Raw genomic sequence first — 19,390 nt, 5'->3', positions numbered from 1 at the left:
GATTCCCGGCGGGAGCTCATGTGGTTCGGATTCCACGTTAATCAGTAGGTCCACGTCTCATATAGCCTCGCTGCTGAACGGGACGTTAAACTCAAAATCAACTCAACTCAAATAAACAATCTGTGAAAGTTTCATTTGAATCGGTTCACGCGTTCGACTTTTATCGTGCGACATACACACAGACAAACAGACAACACAAATGCCAAACTTTCGACTAGAAAACTTCGTAAGCTCGGTCAAAAATTGTCAACAGTAATGTAGCTAAAAATAGTTGCAGAGAAAAAATGTTAAAGCAAGTCGCCAATCCTATTATTGCATGCATAGCAAGATTAGAGTATGAAGAGTACCTCAAACAATTAATATAGGGTTTCTCTTGCATTTATAAAACCTAAGAGTGAAGAAATTTTAAAAAATGAAAGTTTTGTTCGTATTCACCCCACTTGAAGGTATAAAGCATTACCATAAGATCTGCAGGGCAGGGATTTTTCTATATTCCTCAAAACTCCCCCTAACATCCCTTCAAAATTATTGAGAAACCCATCCTTCTCACTTATAGCTAGGAAGTTTCGGCGCAGGAACCTTCAATGCAAGAAATTATTATAATAGTTGTATTTCCACAAAAAACTATGAGACATGCATGGTATAAATTATTTAAGTCCTGCAGTAGGCCTATTTTTTTTTAAAGGCATGTTTTGATATGTAATGACATATATTATCTCTTGCAGGTCCTATTTTACCCTATCATTAATCTAGACATTATTATGAAGGTAGGATTCAAATGAATACATTTGCTTCTAAATCCATGAAGTATCTGGGTTGTATAAAATATTTTATGGATACAAAAAATTAAAAAAAAAATATATGGATGATGTAATGGAAAATAATATTATGGAAGCAACACATATAGACAGGGTTGGAAATGGAAATTTACAAGTTATGAAATGCTGTAGTCCGCTCCGGTCCGAGTCGAGCCCTGATTATAGGACAACCTACTTTCGTGCATGGCAAAGTATTTACATTTTAACCAATAAATATCAACATTTTTTATCTTCTTATTGGATCACACAAACTGTTGTAGATGATGAATCTAAATTTAGTATGAATATACACAGTGGCGGCGATTGGACGTTAAAAGTGGGGGGGGGGGGCAAGATATGATCTGAATATGTGTATATCAATGTTAGTGTTTCTGGTTGTTTCTAACACTTTGAAGAAAGGTTGTATAACTAATAGGATACTATCTTTTCAGTTAAAATGCCGTATATCGTGTTTCATATTTAATTAAATAAATTCACAAGAGCAACGCACACTGGTACTAACCCTTGATTCCTTACTCATGAACATCTTAAAATTCTGTCTGGAAAATTGTGTGATCAGATTATTTAACAACATATTTGTAAAACAAATAAATAGAAAGGATATTATTAATCAAACTAATGAATAATAAGGCTTGTTTTGTAGAAGTTATATTGAAACTGGGGATTAATGAACAACTTATATTTTTAATTCCACACTTGCCATTAAATGTATGTTATTACTGTTATTGATCTTGTTTCTGAAAGAGTTTTTGGTGTTGTGAATGCTGTTCACAACTTCAAATGTTTGTTAGGCGAACTTTACAAGGTGTTCAGTAAGTCATCTACATCTGCAACACTTAAAAGTATCACGACTGTCACAGATGTCGCAGGACTGCTGAAAATCAAAAGATTGTTTCAGATACGTTGGATTTCAAATGAGAAGGATGCATTATTGGCAGTCTTTACAAAATTTTCTTGTATAATGCAATTCCTACTTTTGGAGTATGAAAATACTGACCATTTCAACAGAGACAGTTTTAAACTGAGTGGTATTTACAAATAATAATAATAATAATAATAATAATAATAATAATAATAATAATAATAATAATAATAATAATAATAATAATAATAATAATAATAAACTGTCGGGGAAAAATAACATTCTATTGCTCGCTTTTCTTCTGAATATTGCGTCCATTCTGTCTAATATTAGTAAAATGATGCAAAAGGAAGCAGTTTCGTACACTGAAATAGAGAAATTGGCTCTACAATCCAAGCTCTAAGAGAAATGCGTATGAAAGATGATGTCAACCAAAGTCTTTGTAAAGATAAGTATTTAGTGCACTGCAGATAAGCATCTGATACAGGGAGTGATGATAGTGAGTTTAATCAAATAAGGGGGCAGGTAATCCAGGGTTTAATAGACGAAGTGGAAAGAAGGTTTCCTTTTAAAGATATGCTAAAGTGCTTTTCAATGTTTGAAAATAAAGATTGTAATAGCCTGAATGGTTTATACGGTAACGTAGGCGTACATAAAGCAGCTTAATTGTTTGGATTGAATCTTGATACTGCAGTGTCAGAATGATTTGGTTTGATTTAGTTTAACGTCCCACGGATATGCCTGCTAGGCTAAAGGAGACGTGGACCTACTGATTATAATGGAATCCGAATCACTTTGGTCGTTCAACTGTATCCCACCGTGGAACCAGGGACCACGCTAACCGAAGTCAAGCGTGCTAGCGAATAGACCAAGCGGGGGTTCTACAATGTCAGAATGGAGAGAGTACAAGTCAATTTCTAAGTCGGTAAATAATTTTCAAGTTCTTAAAGCCTTAACGCGGAAAGTTCGTTCTGTGCCGTTATCAACTGCTGCCTGTGAACGTGGATTCAGTGTTGTTCATATTAAAAGTTCCGAAAGAAACCGTATGTTGGCGGGTACCTTGAAATCTTTATTGACAATTAAACTCAGTGGGTTTCCTTTAAAATTATGGGATGCTATTACTGCTGCTCATACGTGAGTTTCTTCTGGCCATCACATTTTCAACTCCCGTTACACACGGAAAGAAAGTGAAGTTTAATCTTAAAAATTTTCTCTAATGTAAGATACGTTATTGCAAACCATATTTTAGGTCTATATATACAGTAACACAATCATTCAATACTCGTATTATTGTGGCTCTCTTCTGTGGTCTAGTGGCTAGCACGCACGCACCATCTTCGGTGCACGGGGTCCTAGGTTCGATTCCCGGTGGGAGCGCCTTAAAAAATTTAAACGATTACGATGGTTCGGATTCCACCTTGAACTGTAAGTCCACATCTCGTAGCCTCGCTGCAGAAAAGGGTCATCAAACTTAAATCAGCAAATCAATCGTATTATAGTGTTTGTGCTTTTATTTTCTAAAGTTTAACGTACTACGAATATTCAGTAAGGCTAAGGAAGACGGTTATGATGAGATGAATTATAAGGGTGGATTAAGACAGAAGGAAGCGGGAAGACCCCGAGAAAACCCCAACACAATTGTTTGTATATCACAAGCAGAATTTGGTGCAAGCTAGGATCCAACCATTGATCCCACGCACCTGAGGTGAGCGCTCTACCACTGAGGCAACACGCCTTTTTGTTGTCTATCAAGTATTTGTATTGAAATCATATCTGTTATTTATAATAATATATTGTTGCTAATAATACAATATAGATACATAGTATTATTTAGACTTACAAAGGTGACCGTATATCTGAACGACCAAACTGAAACACTACGTACGTAGCGAAGAAACGAGAATTTCATAAAAAATAATAAAAACTATACTCTGACTCTACAGCTCATGAGGATCTATGGTTGGCCAGGTGGAGCGCTTCAAGTTAGTAGTTCTAATGCTTGGTTAGAACATCGGTTCTCAGGGACTATTATTTCTGACTTATAGATCTCTACCGCTATTTTCGTGAATGCAGTCTTCAATATGATGGTAAACACAAGGGTACTGTGCTCCCACGAGAGTCTAACCCTGGACCATATGCACCGAAGTCGAAACCTGGACCATATTAAATGCAGTAGATAAGTTACCAATTTTGGGTAAATGAATAAATAACATTAAAGTATTTTTAAATAACAATGACGACTAGTTTGATCATTTATTATTATTATTATTATTATTATTATTATTATTATTATTAGTAGTAGTAGTAGTAGTAGTAGTAGTAACAATAACATCAACAACAACAACAACAACAACAACAACAATAATAATAATAATAATAATAATAATAATAATAATAATAATAATAATAATAATAATAATAATGTTTATTTCTGTGCCATGAACAGCCTAACGGCAAAATACAGCCCTTTATCAGACAATATAAACACATATTACATACAATGTAAGCTATATACTGAAACAATAAAACACAATGATAAAATAAAGTAAAATAATATCGGATTAATAATTCCTTGTCAAATTAACACCATTTTTTTAGTATCAAAATAGTCGTCATAAATAGTAACAATATTTGTCAAGCTCAAAAATTCATGCTTTTATACTGTTAAAAAATAAATTAAAGAAAATTAAAAGAATTGGTCAGTCTTCTTAAAATTACAGATTTCGGATTCAACGGAACTAATGTTGATATATTTCTTGTATTATACATTGGTACCCTTATACCTATATTATGCAAGCAATATTCACTATGATAGCTATTGTCTAGTAATTTCTTAATAAAATCTCTTTCAATAACTTCTCTCCTGTCGCTCAATGCCTGCAATTCCCCAAAATTGACACCAGTATTCATAACTACGTGAGTAGTAATCTCTATTCATTTTATAGCAGAGTAATAATAATAATAATAATAATAATAATAATAATAATAATAATAATAATAATAATCCATTAATATTTCAATTTTTTGGAGGCTCCACGAAGCATTAGTGTGGATCGTTGAACTTCTACCCCCCCCCCCCATTTTCAAATGATTTCGCACCCTGTTGAAGGGCATGTATGTATGAACTGTAGTGTAAACGCCTTAACTGGTAGAGTTTGTTGGAACAGACATTTCAAATTGGGTCGTTGACGACAAGCCTGGACACATTCCTGGGGTGTCCAGGTTTGTCGCGGTCGATCCCGACAAGCCTGGACACATCTCATTTTGGGTCGTTGACGACAAGGTTGGACGACGACAAGCCTGGACACATTCCTGGGGTGTCCAAGCTTGTCGTGGTCGATCCCGACAAGCCTGGACACATCTCATTTTGGATCGCTGACGACAAGGTTGGCCAACGACAAAGTGTCCAGGCTTGTCGTCGTCCAACCTTGGCGCGGTCCCGATCAAATGCATAGTAAAGCACTGATATAAAAAGTGAAACTTTTATGTCGGCGAAGAATCTCCCCTTCCCCGAACAAAATCTAAAATGACGTTGCTTTTAACAACAAACCTATACAGTTGCGATAGCACATTGCTAGAGTGCTTACATTTGGTTTCAAGAGTCGAAGGTTTAATCCCAAACCAGGTACGTTCAAAGTGGACGACATTGAGAGAAATTCAAATATGGAGAGAGAGAGGGATTTACATATGCAAGTTTAGGATTAGGGGAGAAAATGATCGGAAAGCATCCATATTATGGCAAAATTTGTGATTTTGTGAAACAAAAGAAGGAAAGTTTCCAAACTGCAAGATCACATCAGGTAGTTGTCGAATTAAGGTGGAAGGAGTATTATACACTATTTTTTGCAGTTTTATCTCAATAGTGTGATTATCGTACATCATACATTTTTAGGTTTACAAAAAACTTTCCTTTCATCTATTTTCTCGAAAACTACGTTTGAGGTTTTACACTCACTCGCATAATTTTGTTCAACTTAATGAGATCTATAGATTATTATATAGTTCATCTTTGGACTTTTTTTTTTTACGCAGGCAAGGACTTTTTTTTTTACGCAGGCAATACTGTAGAATATTCAGTATTAATGTACGATGGTTTCATGAATACGCAATTTTCCTTTGCTTTTACATGTATCAAATAGGAGTCTTAAGCTCTATTTTGTCATTATCCAGGGAGTACACTTCTTAGAGTACGTTTGTTTTTATTTATTTATTTAAATAAATAAATAAATAAAAACAACTCTAAGAAGTGTACTTCCTGGATGCATACTTGGCACGCTTCCCACCTACTAGATGGATCCGTCTGTAACACATTGTTACCACGCCATGGTTGAGGTTACAATACGCTAGGAAACACAGCAGAACGCCACACAACTCTGAAATCACCGTAACACACTTGTTGACGTGTGGCAACTAAGCACTTCAATTACTCGCCAAACAGCAATGACCTCATTTGATGGGTTGGCTGACAACTAACGTCACCTACACGACGAAAACAATAAGACGTCTATTGGACTAAACCGTTCACGTGAGTGCTAGCAGAAAATAGTTTAAAGGCCAACCAAGTGCACTGGCGGGAAATGTGCCAAGATAAAACATGCGTACTCTAGAAGCCAACTTAATCATTGGCTTCTCTCGTGAATGCGACTCTAAAAATAAAATAATATTTCTACAGTATAACTGAGAAATTGGAATAGTTGTAGAAAAAAACATCTAGTTGTAAAGTACCTAGTTTCTTACTTTTGCACAAAAGCGTAGTATTTGTTCTGATTAGTTACCAGAAGAAAGAAAACCTGAATATTCCACGTATGGCGTCCCTTTTCGTTACAGAAGTTTTCTCCCTGTGATGTCACTTTCCAGGTTATATGTTATTTTTCCTTGTTTTTTAACTTTATATATTCCACGTTTTATATTTCTGTTCAATTGCATTCTGCAGATGGTTCTAATACATTACCTTGAGTACACTGTGTATGTATTTGTCATTTTTTAAATAAAATTTTGCATTTCAACTAGGTACTTTTGAATCGATAAAAATAGTGGATATTATGAAATTCTAACTACCTACATTTTAAAATATTGATCATACTGAAATTTTTATCCATAATTTTCCAAGTGTTGGAAAAGATACAAGAATCGATATCGAATGAATATAACTAAATGCTGCAAGCTATTAAAGTAGTATGTTTGTAACTATTAGATCTATGAGCGACTGCTAGTAGCGTCTACGTCATTGTTAGAAAACGACACAATCACAGCATATTTTCTTTTTTACTTATAAAGAACATAAAATATAGCTTTATACAATATGTTCCAGCAAAAATATCTATTATTACGAGCAATGAATAATATATTTTTCTTATAGCCATAAAAGTTCGTTTTTCTCGTTAACTACGCATTGGAATTTGCTCGAACGCGTGTCATTTTGTGACGCTTAATGTACTTTATCAAGTAATATATGTCTTATATTCGGGTAATATTTTAATTAAATATAAACTAAAAGTTAAAAGTAATAATTTTGGCCTATATTTCACATATTACCTACTGTTATCTTGTTATTGTCATAATGAATAGCTCCATGAGGGGGGTACATTTAAGCATTAGTCTCACCCTAATAGGTGGCATGATGTTCATTTAGCATTAGTTTTTGAATTTACAAAATTTATTGTTTTTCTAAACTTTCTCGAAACTTACGCATGAACTTTTTCACAGGCATATTATTTTTTTCCACTTGAGATCTATCGATGGGTATATGTCTGATCTTTGGATTTTTTAACGCTAATAATATTGAAGAATTTATCTTTATACGATCCTCTTTCAAAACATTAAACTTATCCCCTTATCAATCTTTTATATTTGTTGGTTTCTTACCTTTTGAATATTTTTAACTTCATTTTTTTTATTGAATACTGTAAATTAATTATGAACTTTCCTATGATTATTCAACAACTATACAATATATTTTATCTTCCTCTACAGAACTGTTAGATTCATATGAGGTGCGTTCAAATTCTATTTCTTTTTATTTTTCAGGTATTGTGAGCGGATATAACACACTGTGAATTTGACATAGAATACATCTTTCAGTTTAACGTCCCACGATTATGCGCCTTAGGCTACGGGAGATGGATGATTAAGGCAAGTGAAAGATGATGCAAGAATTGGTGGAATGAGAATGTGCAAAGCAGGAGTACCCCGAGAAAATCCACGGATACAATGATTAGATCACAAACTTACCTGGCCGGGGATCGCACCAAGGACCCTATGCATCACAGATAAGTGCTCTATCATTGAGCCACAGTGTTCACGAATTTGATATAGAAGGTAACACTCGTACTTTTTTACAGCTACCTCAAGAATGAGCAGAATTTTTCACACTACAGATGGTGACAATCATTATGCAAGAATAACGTGTGATCATCTGTTTTCTCCACCTGCATGATGTGACATCGATTGATACTGATAATAATCGGTAATAAGTGAGTGAGACAAGTGGTGAAGATTTAATGGACAAAAAATAAAATATAAAGAAGGAAATAACTAGACAAATGTGCGTTCGTGTGTGAGGAAGTTTGAAGGCTGAAAATCGTGTAATAATGAACCCAAGCAACTTAGACCCCATCAAACAGGACGAGCACAATTGAGCGAGTGGAAAGATTTATTGTGGAGGACCGCCGATTAGATGTGCATGATATCACCTCTAGACTTAGCATTTCAATGGGATCGGTTACAACCATTCTGCATGAGAACCTGAAAATATGAAAAGTTTCTTCACGGTAGGTTCTCCAAATCCTGACTGTTTACTCCAAGGCTGCGGCAGTAGTAACATGTCAATGTGAACACATGATAACGCCTTTTTTTTTTTTTTTTTTTTTTTTTTTTTTTTTTTTTTTTTTTTGTCAATTGTCACAGTGGATGACACATGGATACAGATTTTCAATGTTGAAATAAGACGACAGTCGTGACAATGGAAGCGCACAGACTCCATGTCACTAAAGAAATTCCGGGTTACCGTCAGTGCTAAGAAACTGGTGGCGGCCGTGGTTTGGAACAGCGAAGGTGTAATCCTCACTCATTGCGTTTCAGAGGGTACTATAGTGACGCCTGCATCTTACGAACGTTTTGAATACTAAACGCATTCCAGCATTAAAAGTAAAATGACCTAGAAAGGTTGCTCATGTGCTTTTCCATCAAGACAATCTTCCTGTTCATCGGGCACTGCGAACTCAGGATTTCTTCGTTTAACAACAAAAGGTATCTCATGCTTCATACTCGCTCCTAGCGATTTTTGGCTGCTTTCGATAATGGATACTCTCCATAGATGTTTATTTTCCAATCGGTCCGCTCTGGTATCAGCGATTTCCCACTGATCAAAAGAATACCCATAAAAAAGCGTTCTTGATGGCCATAAAATCAAGGCGTCAACGCTGCGAAACATATGTACAGTTAAAGGAATTTACGTTGAGAAATAACACAAGTTCTAGGTTCCTGAGGTAAGTAGTTTGTGAAATAAAAAATAGGGTACCTTAGAACTTGAATGCACCGCGTATAGATAGTACAAATATTGAAATCAGGATTTGAATGTCGCCTTCGCACCTAAATATTCGTTTTAAATGATCGGTTATCCATGAACTATCTACCGGTAAACTATGTATCTTTTTTTTTTTTTTTTTAATTCTTGTTCATAACATTCCTTTCCTTAATTACCCAGCGTGCGCAAAAGTCAGTTACCCTCACACCTTCCCCCTTCCAAAAAAAAAAAAACTTATAGATATAAATAAAAATAAAGCTTTATATTATGATATAATTATACTTCATACTAAGTGGTATGTTTGAGCGATACGATGGTCACATTATTGGCAACAGTGCACTCGACAGTTCAGGTTAGTTATGTTGAAGCAAGTGTCCCGTTCTGTGACGAGCTGAAAATTGCAATGGCATAGAGATGCACAACAAAAGAGCGTGTACAAATGCTTCAATGGTGGAGGAAACATGGTAAAAATACAGCCGAAGTTCAGGGAGGATTTCGTGGCAAGCTCCCTCATGGGCCTTCAACACAACAGCTCCAGAAACTGAACAATACATTTGAAACAGGTGTACCAGGAACTGGACGGCCAAGAATTGTTTGTACTGAACAAAATACACATTTGGTGGCCGAAACATTTGTAAAACATACCCATATTTGCGTTTAATTTGTCAAATAAGTCACTCAACCCAACCATAGGTTTCGATGTGTTGTACGGTGTTACCCCTTTTTTTCGTGCCTAAAGGGTTAAATCGAATTTCAACAAAGAACATAGACAGAAGTACGTTCCCATATTTCTTGTCTGTGACTGGGTGGAGGAAGTTAAGGATTTTCAGCATTGACTCAACTTGCTCTTTTTACGATTTAGTATAGAAGTACTATACAACTCTACAACAAAGACACCAAGATGACCTGCACCGTATACTGCTGATTGTTAATAATTTCTCGAACAACTTCAACTGAATTCCATAGTTCTCAAGCAGGGCAAGCGAATTTTAAAAGATTTTTAATCCATACAATCAGAAGTTTTATAGATCTGAAACAACGGATTTTCGACCCATGTTTAATACGAATTTTTCGTATTATAACATCAGTGATTTTTAACTGTACGCAAATCACAATTTCAATTACATAATTGACTTCCTGTGTAAATATACTAATTAAAACAAAGTCAATAATAGTGATTTTCGTTTAATATTTGTATATAATTTTTCACAGAAAAATGCAAAAATTGTGTGTAATAACAGCACTAAAAAGAAACACACTTAAAAATAGCACCAACGATGCTCTTCATAAGTATGGTAAGTTTAGAATCACAATAGTACAACAGTTTAACAAGAATCAAACATCTATTCAGCAAACTATTCACTTCACAATACAAATCTGTAAAAGCAAAACTGCTCTAATAAAATATACAACTCTAATAATATATTTTCCCCACTTGTGTCAACATAAAAATAACTCATTTCTTTAATGAAATGTATCAAAACTATAATTTATTTAATAAACCGAAAAACATTTAAATTTCGTAATATCATCCTTTTTCTCGAATGGATGTAGTGTGAAAACTAATTAACTATTTGAGAAAACTAAAAATAGTTCTTCCGTTATTACATTTATTTTTGACTAGATCATATTATGCATATTTTATATATCCATTTCAAAAAATGTTGAAACAAATAGGAATCACTAAAAAAATAAAGAAATATCTTTAATTATAAGATGTTAACTTACGTAACTTATATTTAGATCTGGACTTGTACTAAAACGCCATACAATACGACTTTCATGTAAGATAACATTCAATTTATAATGAAATTACTAAAAATAAATATTTTTTTAAATAAATCAATTATGTAAGACTTACTATATACACACATCATATAAGGTGAAACGTAACATTTGTTGTAAGAAAATATTATTTATTCTGCCCTATATTTGACTTTCCCTGTGGGGTAATTTTGTTACCAAGATCAAGCGGTATTCATTTATAATGTACAAGGAAAACGTTTACTATCCAAAGCCAAATATTTTTTCTTTCATTTGCAATCCAGTACAAAATGCGTCTTTAAATACGCTATATAATAAATTTACAATTACTTTTAAAGCATTTAATTGTTCCTTTTCGTTCACAGGAAGTGATTGGGTCTCAAGTTTCAACTATTGTTATACGAAACATATGAACAGAATACAGGACAATAACACGATGCATTAATTAACCTATAATTATTAATATTATGTACAAATTTCGTTGTTAATTTGAGTAGTAAGATGTAAGATGTAGTTATGGAAGAGGATAATGAAGAAAGGAAGACCATAATATATGATCCAGGAGTCAAGTTATCTTTATAGAAACAATACACTGCATATTAAAAAAGAGATAATGACTTTTCTAGTACTTCTGATTAAAATTACGTACAAGAAACTCAATTGCAGATTATTTAAGTATTCCATTTTATTTCATTTGTAAAACATGCCCCCGTTACAAATTCTAAACTGTAGATGTAATAGAACTCTTTAAAGCAAGTCCTATTTATTTTCAGTAATTATAATAATTACACTGTATCAAATGAAAGCTGATGGTTAATTGCGGCCCTAGTCTCTGAACATTCATTTCCAGGAAGTTAATTGCTACCCAGCCACCTGTTTGGAAAAACCGAAGGTTACTAAGCTCAGCACTGGCATTTGCTCCTCAGAAGTCAGTCTTCCATAAGTCGATACAGTGCTGTTTGTATGTGCATTATGGACATGATAAGAAGGGAAAGGGATAGGCCACTTTTTATAGTCAATGGCTGTAAACTTCGCTTTCGTATGAATTTGAAGTACAATATTTAGCGATAGGTCTGCTGCATGAAAATTTGTACGTCTTACGTAAAAGTAAATGACCAGGTTTTCAGCACAATAAGGTTTGCCGATGACATAGCACTGATAGCTCAGAACGAAGAGGACTTGCAGGAAGAACTTTCAAACTTGAACGAGCAACTGAAAAGAACACGCAAAATGAAGATAAATAAGAAGAAAACCAAAGTGACAAAGTGCACAAGAGCAGCACAGGAAGGGCCAAACGTATGGCTAGATGGAGAGAAAATCAAAGACGTTAAGACGTTCCCCTATTTAGGAAGTCTATCTTCGGGCGGAAGAAGTGAAAAGTTCCAGAATAGCACAAGTTAAACAAGCATTCAATAGGAAAAGAGGACTGCTAACATCAAGAAATGTGTCCTTGGACATGCGAAAACGATTTATTATGACCCTCGTATGGCGCTTTACGGATCAGAGACGTGGACATTGAGAAAAGCTGCAATATCCAAGCTGGAAGCATTTGAAATGTGGTGTAGACGCAGAATGCTGCGCATAACATGGGCCGAAAAGAAAAGGAACGAAGACGTACTAAAAGAAGCTAATGAAAGACGACAAATCATGAAGAAGAATAAGAAAAAGAAGAAACAGCATACTTGGCCATCTTATTCGGCACTCCGATTAGTTCACCATGTTGATAGAGGGAACGGCAGAAGGAAAACCAGGAAGAGGAAGACCAAGAATAGAATACCTACATGCAGTTCTGAAGAAGAGACCTTATCAAAGTATAAAACAGCTCTCCCAAGAGAGAGGAAAATTTTAAAATTTCCATGTTACCCACCAACCTATGGTTGAGGTGAGAAAGAAAAAGACGTAAAACTAGATTTAAGAAACACTATAATCGACACTTTCCAATAACATGGTCACGAAAAACCAGAAGAAAAAGTGTTAAATAGGCAGAAACTTAGCAATAATTTGAAACACAGAGCTGCAGAAAATATTTCAAGCAAAGCATGCACAATGAACTAGGCAATGTACCTACTTTGACTTTATCTGATGCAGACTTCATTAAGAGAAACATTAGATTTCTAATATCTGTTCATCCGAAGACGCCAAAAAGTAGCGAAGAAACCCATGCTGGACTGGAACATACGGACATTAAAACAAGTACTTGTAAAGAATTTCTAGTGACAGTGAGAAGGAAATTGTTGGGTTTTTGAACACCTACAAATTTAAGACTGTTGAGTGAGGTTAGTGCTGTGTATGTTGATGGAAAATTCAGAAGTTGCCCACCATATTCTAGTCAAATATTCATTGTTCATGGACTTATTAATGAATATATGTGCCTCAGGTTTCTTTCTCTTACTCTCTCTGCCAAACGAACAGGTAGAAACTCATCTAGAATGTTTAATTGTATTATATGACAGTGTGGATTACGAGATTTAGTATTCACCCGATCAGAGATGTACATGGATTTGAAAAAGCCACACACACTGCTGCCAAACTTGTTTGCTCTTCAGTAAAAATTAAAGAACGTTGATTTCACCTGAACAGAATTGGTGGAGGAAAATTCAAGATGTAAGTTTGGCTAAAGTGTTTAAAGAAAATTTAGAAAAAGATAAGTTTCAAAAGTACTTTTTCCGCTTGCCCTTTCTAAGCCTAGAAGATGTAGATAAATGTTTCACTGACGATATCATAGCCATATAGCCTGTAGACAAAAGAATTACGGCATTCACGGATTGCCTTTTTGAGAATTATATTTCAGATGAAACCTCCTATTCACTGATGTTTGAGCAGAATTAAGCGCAACAACAAATCGCACAACAAAAAGTTGTGAGTTGAGCTGATTTTGAGTTTAACGTCCCGTTCAGCAGCGAGGCTATATGAGGCGTGGACCTACTGATTAACATGGAATCCGAACCACATGAGCTCCCGCCGGAAATCGAACCCAGGTCTCCCACGCCGAAGGCGCGTACGCTAACCGCTTAGCCACGACAAACAATTGTAAATCTTTTCATTCTAAGCTAAATGGAGATATCTATGTTTCGTACCCATCCATCTACAACTTTTTATCGACGTTCTGAGGGAAGTTCATTATGATGTATACATCAAAATCAGAGGCAGAAAAGAAAGAAGAACGAAAGATACGGCGGAGAAAGAAATCTTCCTCAGATTACAAATGCTAAAATTAACAAATAAATCTGTTTTCCGTTTTGATTTCGTGAAATGTATATAAGTATGAATGAATTACTGTTTAAGTATGTAAAACAATAAGTATGAAGTACCTGAAGACTGCTTAATTAAACAAAATTAATACTGATGGCTTAAAATATATTTGAATTTATATATACATATATATATATATATAAGGGAGACTATTTAGTCAACTTCCTTGTGGTGTCTTCTGGGTAATGCTGACAAACTGCTTTAGTAAACAAGTTGGGACGCAATTAACCGCCTATTTTATCTGACGGGAGATGCAATTAACCGAAAAGGACAAATGAAGACCGTTTTAGTCACTGTCCAAGTATTAACTTTCAAGATAAATTTGTTTTGAACTCATGATCAGTCTGATTATTAACACATTTAAATTTATACTGTGTTTCAAGAGGATATGTAGTATGTTATATTTTAAGACGTTATTTCAGTTACTCTTTGAAAAATAAAAAAAGTACAAAAAAAAAAAAAAAAAGTATAACCAGTATAACTAGCCAAGAGAGTTTCTCTCTTTCTCTCTTTGAGATCATTCGTTAGGTTATTGGATAAATGAAATGGTTAAGATATAACGATTTGTTTCTACTTTTAATTGAAAATCTAATCTATTCAAGATCATACCATATAGAGCTAATGCTGAATCAGTACAACTTGGCAAGCTCTCTCCTTAAAGTTTGGTTAGAGTACCTGCTCTATTTTATTTCACTTTTATTTATTTTTTTATAGTATCGACTATTAGACTACACGATCTTTATTACAGCAGAAACTTGACTGAACTTTAGCTTCCCTTTCCAATACCGAATTCAAAGAAGTTGAACTATCAGATATAGTTCTTAAATTATGCAAGGAAAAGATACATTCTATTTGGCCTCGAATGTTATATTTTCTCATTGTCTCATCATTAGGTCTGAACTATTTTTAAGTATATCATGGCAGATAGATAGATAGATAAATAGAGACAGAGAGAGAGCAAACACTATACTGATAGCAAGAAATTATCTGGCTATCTGTACTTACAATGTAATACCAGTATTACATTAACTTATATTTCCTATACTATAAATAAATTTGTGAACGAAATAGAATAGATTCGCAAACGAACACACTGTCTTCTGTTTTGGTGTAAGCAAAGTTGTCACTGCAGAGAGAACCAAACCACAAAGAGGATGGAAACAATATGATGTTGAGATATTAGGAAGTAAGAAGACTGTAAATTATTTCACGTTACGACATCCAGCTAACAACAACAAGCTAGAATGATGTGCTTTAAACCATTGTATTTACGTCTGCGACACATGCAAAAGCAGTCAGTCATATAATAATAAATTTGCGCAGTTACTTGTCAGTTTTGCAATCCTCTGCTGCCGTTAATAGATTTACCCAGACCAGAGCGATACTTGCTCTAGTAAGGTGCCAGAGAACCGAAAAGTTATTCATTTAAAGAATCACCCAGCAACAAGAGGAAAACCAAGGAAGTCTCTTTGGAATTTGTTATCCATTATTTGACCGGCAACAATGTACAAAAAGAAAAAAAAAAAAATACTTCTGTGAATACTGAACCACATGTTGAAGAGCATTTTTTACAATGAATTCTCCATGTACACAAAGCAATGTACAATTTTTTTTACATAATATAAAGTAAGTCATTACAAAGCGCCATTTAACATACATCTTACAGAAAAACAGAAGAATCAATTAAATACAGTTCATTTGACGAACATATAAATTCTACCATACGAAGATATGTCAAAGTAGAAAATACATTCAACAACAATACAATCTAATGAATCAGTTTCCCACGTTCATTGTTTCAATTTGATTCTGATTGCAGAAGCTACAGGGCACATACTCAAGAAAAGTGGCTTATCTTGTGCCTCTTGTTTATTACTTTAATAATTTCCTCCTCTTTGGAAATGCCATCAGTACCACTTATTACTGTCACCGGATCCTTACTTTTCCATCTCCTATTGTAAGTTTTCTTAACTTCGAGCTTAGACTATCCTTAAATTACTGACGTAAAAGGTGTTTTCATAAAAACAGTGAATTAACTACAAATAGAGGAAAAATTATTAAGGGTAGTCAAAAAGGGAAATTAAGTCACAGAATCCTCTGTACTGATTGTTCTTTAAAAGATCAAAACTGACAATAGATGTAAAAGAAAGGATCTGGTGACCAGAGCCGGCTCTAGGCAATTTGCCGTCCACCTTTATTCAGAAACAACAAATCTTAAAAGTCACGATTTTAAGTATGTTACCCCATCATGAACAACGAAATGGAGGGAAAATGCACTCGAACTCAGAAAGGCCTACACACTACAAATACTATCTCGTTTTACTTCTTCTTTAAATAATAATCTATTATGTTAGTGAAAGATAAAGTAAACACACCTGCAGAAAAAAGATGGTAATCCCTTTTATAGAATTCAATACTGAACTTCAATCTCAATATATCAGTTGGCAATTCCAGTGCAAGTAACTCTTTTATCTTTATTTCTTGATTTTCTCTCTACATCTGTTAAACAATAATAAAAAAAAAACTTGTTTCCACCTTCAATGATAAGGAACTTGTTTGTGACAAAGACAAGACTAGTTTTTACACCAGAACTGTGATAATTAACTAAATGGAACAGATGTTCGTTACGTATGTAGTATTCAAATAGAAAGCCAGCTTAGAAATTTAATTACCATCATCATGAAGTCTGTTTCCAACGGGCTAAGAAATATTTATTTTGAATAATATTGTCATGACAGATTTTGCCGGCCCCCAAAACTTGCCACCCCGTGCAAATGCTCGTGTTGCACATATTGTAGAGCCGACCCTGCTGGTGACACAGTAATAAAAATGTTTCTGATGATGTTCCCAGAGAAAAAGGAAATATTCAATTAAAATAATTAACACGGTGGTGGGGGCCCAAGGTAAGCTACTTTTCTTAATTCTCATTAGTTATTTCAATACAATTGACTTCACCTATGTTCCTGAGTTCTGATATTAAAAGACAAAATCTAATACAACAACTCTTCCTTAATACTATTAATAAGCACACTTTATAAAAAGTACCAGATACGATATCTTACAATAATTAATTAGTCTATAGGATATCACGTTGTGTTAAGCAGTTGAAGAATTCACGACAGCTGACTAGATTTCAAATCGGTTATACAGTAAAATCCTGTGCCTTTCGCGTTCTATAATTTCATATGAATTATATATGATTCTGTAAGGTTAAAACCACACATTTCCCATATTAGTTTAATCAATATTCAGAGAACCAAAATATTAATTACAGACATGTTAATAACGATTAGTAACTTAATTAGTTAACACAACGTGCTCACATTTGTATTGAACTGTACATGATGAAAACTTTACACATCATTTTCCCGATCATGCGTATCATAGTATTTCACAAATGTATGTATGTATAATTTTAAAATGTTTAGGAGGAGGAAGCTGGAATCTTTGTGCTTCTAAAAGACATTATTATTATTATTTTATTATTTAGAAAGCATACAGCTTGGTCAGTTTTAAATATTGAACCAGTTTCAATAATTCTTTCAGAAGAAATTTCTCTCAGGTTATCGAGAGCAGGAACCAATCAATGATTTCCATATGGTCAATATAATCGTACAGTAAATTGTTAGGTGTTTTATACTTATTATTGCCGTTTGCTGATACCTCTATATTCGTATTATATTGGGAAAAAAACTTTTGGGTGCTCATCACTTTGTTATATATATCTGAGAGTAGCAGTAAATTGAAATGACTGCCATCATAGAAAATCCCACCAAATGAGAAGGAGGTCTGTGATCCGATTTCTCAACGCAAGAGGATAGAATTGTTGATATCACAACATATGTGTATTGCCAAATGCTGTTTTACCTGCGATGGAGCATCCAAAACTGGCGAATGTAACGGTTTTAAATTCTTTTGATTCACGACAGCGCCTGCTGTTGAGACAATTAAGAAATTCCGATGGGAGCTTTCTAATCCCTCAGCTGATCATTTATCCAAGAAGAAACTACTACTTGTCAGAAGTATCTCTTATCAAGGTTATGAATCTGCTGATGTAGATTCATGATATTTAGTGTCTGATTTGTTGTGAAAATGTTGCTTGACCACGATTATATCTCAATAACCACCATCTCATTTTAAACATTACTTTTAGTACTCTGCATATAACGTCTACATTCGATCAAGCTTTTCTTTTTCCAAAAAAAGATGTAACCGGATTAATTACAGAAAAACAAGACAATTAGCATCCAGTTAATATTCGAAGGACCAGACATTAAAATAAGAAATTCCGTTATAAAAAAAAGAATCTGCTCATCCTACCACAGTTATTCTCGAATATGTTTCCACGGATAGAATTCTCAAATTGTGACACCCACTGAACAAGAAGTTTAAAAGGAACTATACTCACATACTTTACCATACATACTAAACTTAAATACATAGAATAAAGTCATCACCCATTCTTTGGTCAAAAATTTCAACGATAGAGAAAGAAGGCACGATATTTGATGCAATATGTAATTCACATATTCAATCGCATCGACATGAATTAAAAGTAAGTCCACTTCTCGTGCGAGACAATGAAAATACCCAGTTAACAAGGTCTACATAGAACACTACGAAACTTAATAACTTCTCTGCCTTAAGAAACAGAAAACTTACACTTTGTATGGTCCCATTTTCTTAAAATATACTTTTGATACACAAAGTAACAAACTTGGTGTTGGTAACACAGCACAAACTATATTGTTTAACGTTTATCACTGATTCAAATTGGTGATTAAAATTTCTTCACAAGCAAAAATATTAAATAAAACAAAATAAGAACAATTTGATAAACGGCTGCGATCACTATATATAAAATATCTTAGCATAAATAGTAGTTGTTATGAAGTAAAAAGTCTGATTTTCTGCTCCACAGCTGCACGACACATTGGGCATTCTGATAACTTCTCTGAACATCTACGGCAACAGCACATATGACCGCATGGCACAAAAATTATTTCACACTGAAAATAAATTATTTTTATCCGGTTAATACAAAACAAAACAAAACAAAACAAAACAAAACAAAAAAAAAAAAAAATACAGAATTTTCAATAAAATAAAATGTTCTACAATGTAACTGACCTAAATTTCTGAGAACATGTAACTACAAACAAAATCGAA

General features: G+C 34.1%; 1 protein-coding gene across 2 annotated transcripts in view; it reads right to left on the bottom strand.

Annotated features, from left to right (window-relative positions):
* Positions 1–16,547: 16,547 nt before the first annotated feature.
* The window catches only part of LOC145690234 (E3 ubiquitin-protein ligase LRSAM1-like), a 62,138-nt gene continuing 59,295 nt past the window's right edge, over positions 16,548–19,390 (bottom strand). For both annotated transcript variants that reach the window (XM_081764923.1, XM_081764924.1), the window contains one exon: positions 16,548–19,230. In XM_081764923.1, coding sequence (XP_081621049.1) covers positions 19,108–19,230 — 123 coding nt within the window. In that variant the 3' untranslated portion in view covers positions 16,548–19,107. The remainder of the gene's footprint in view (positions 19,231–19,390) is intronic.

Source organism: Thermobia domestica, chromosome 7 (assembly GCF_964235325.1).
Source record: "Thermobia domestica chromosome 7, izTheDome1.hap1.1, whole genome shotgun sequence".
NCBI classification, from domain to species: domain Eukaryota; kingdom Metazoa; phylum Arthropoda; class Insecta; order Zygentoma; family Lepismatidae; genus Thermobia; species Thermobia domestica.
This window is presented reverse-complemented; position numbering and strand designations above follow the sequence as displayed.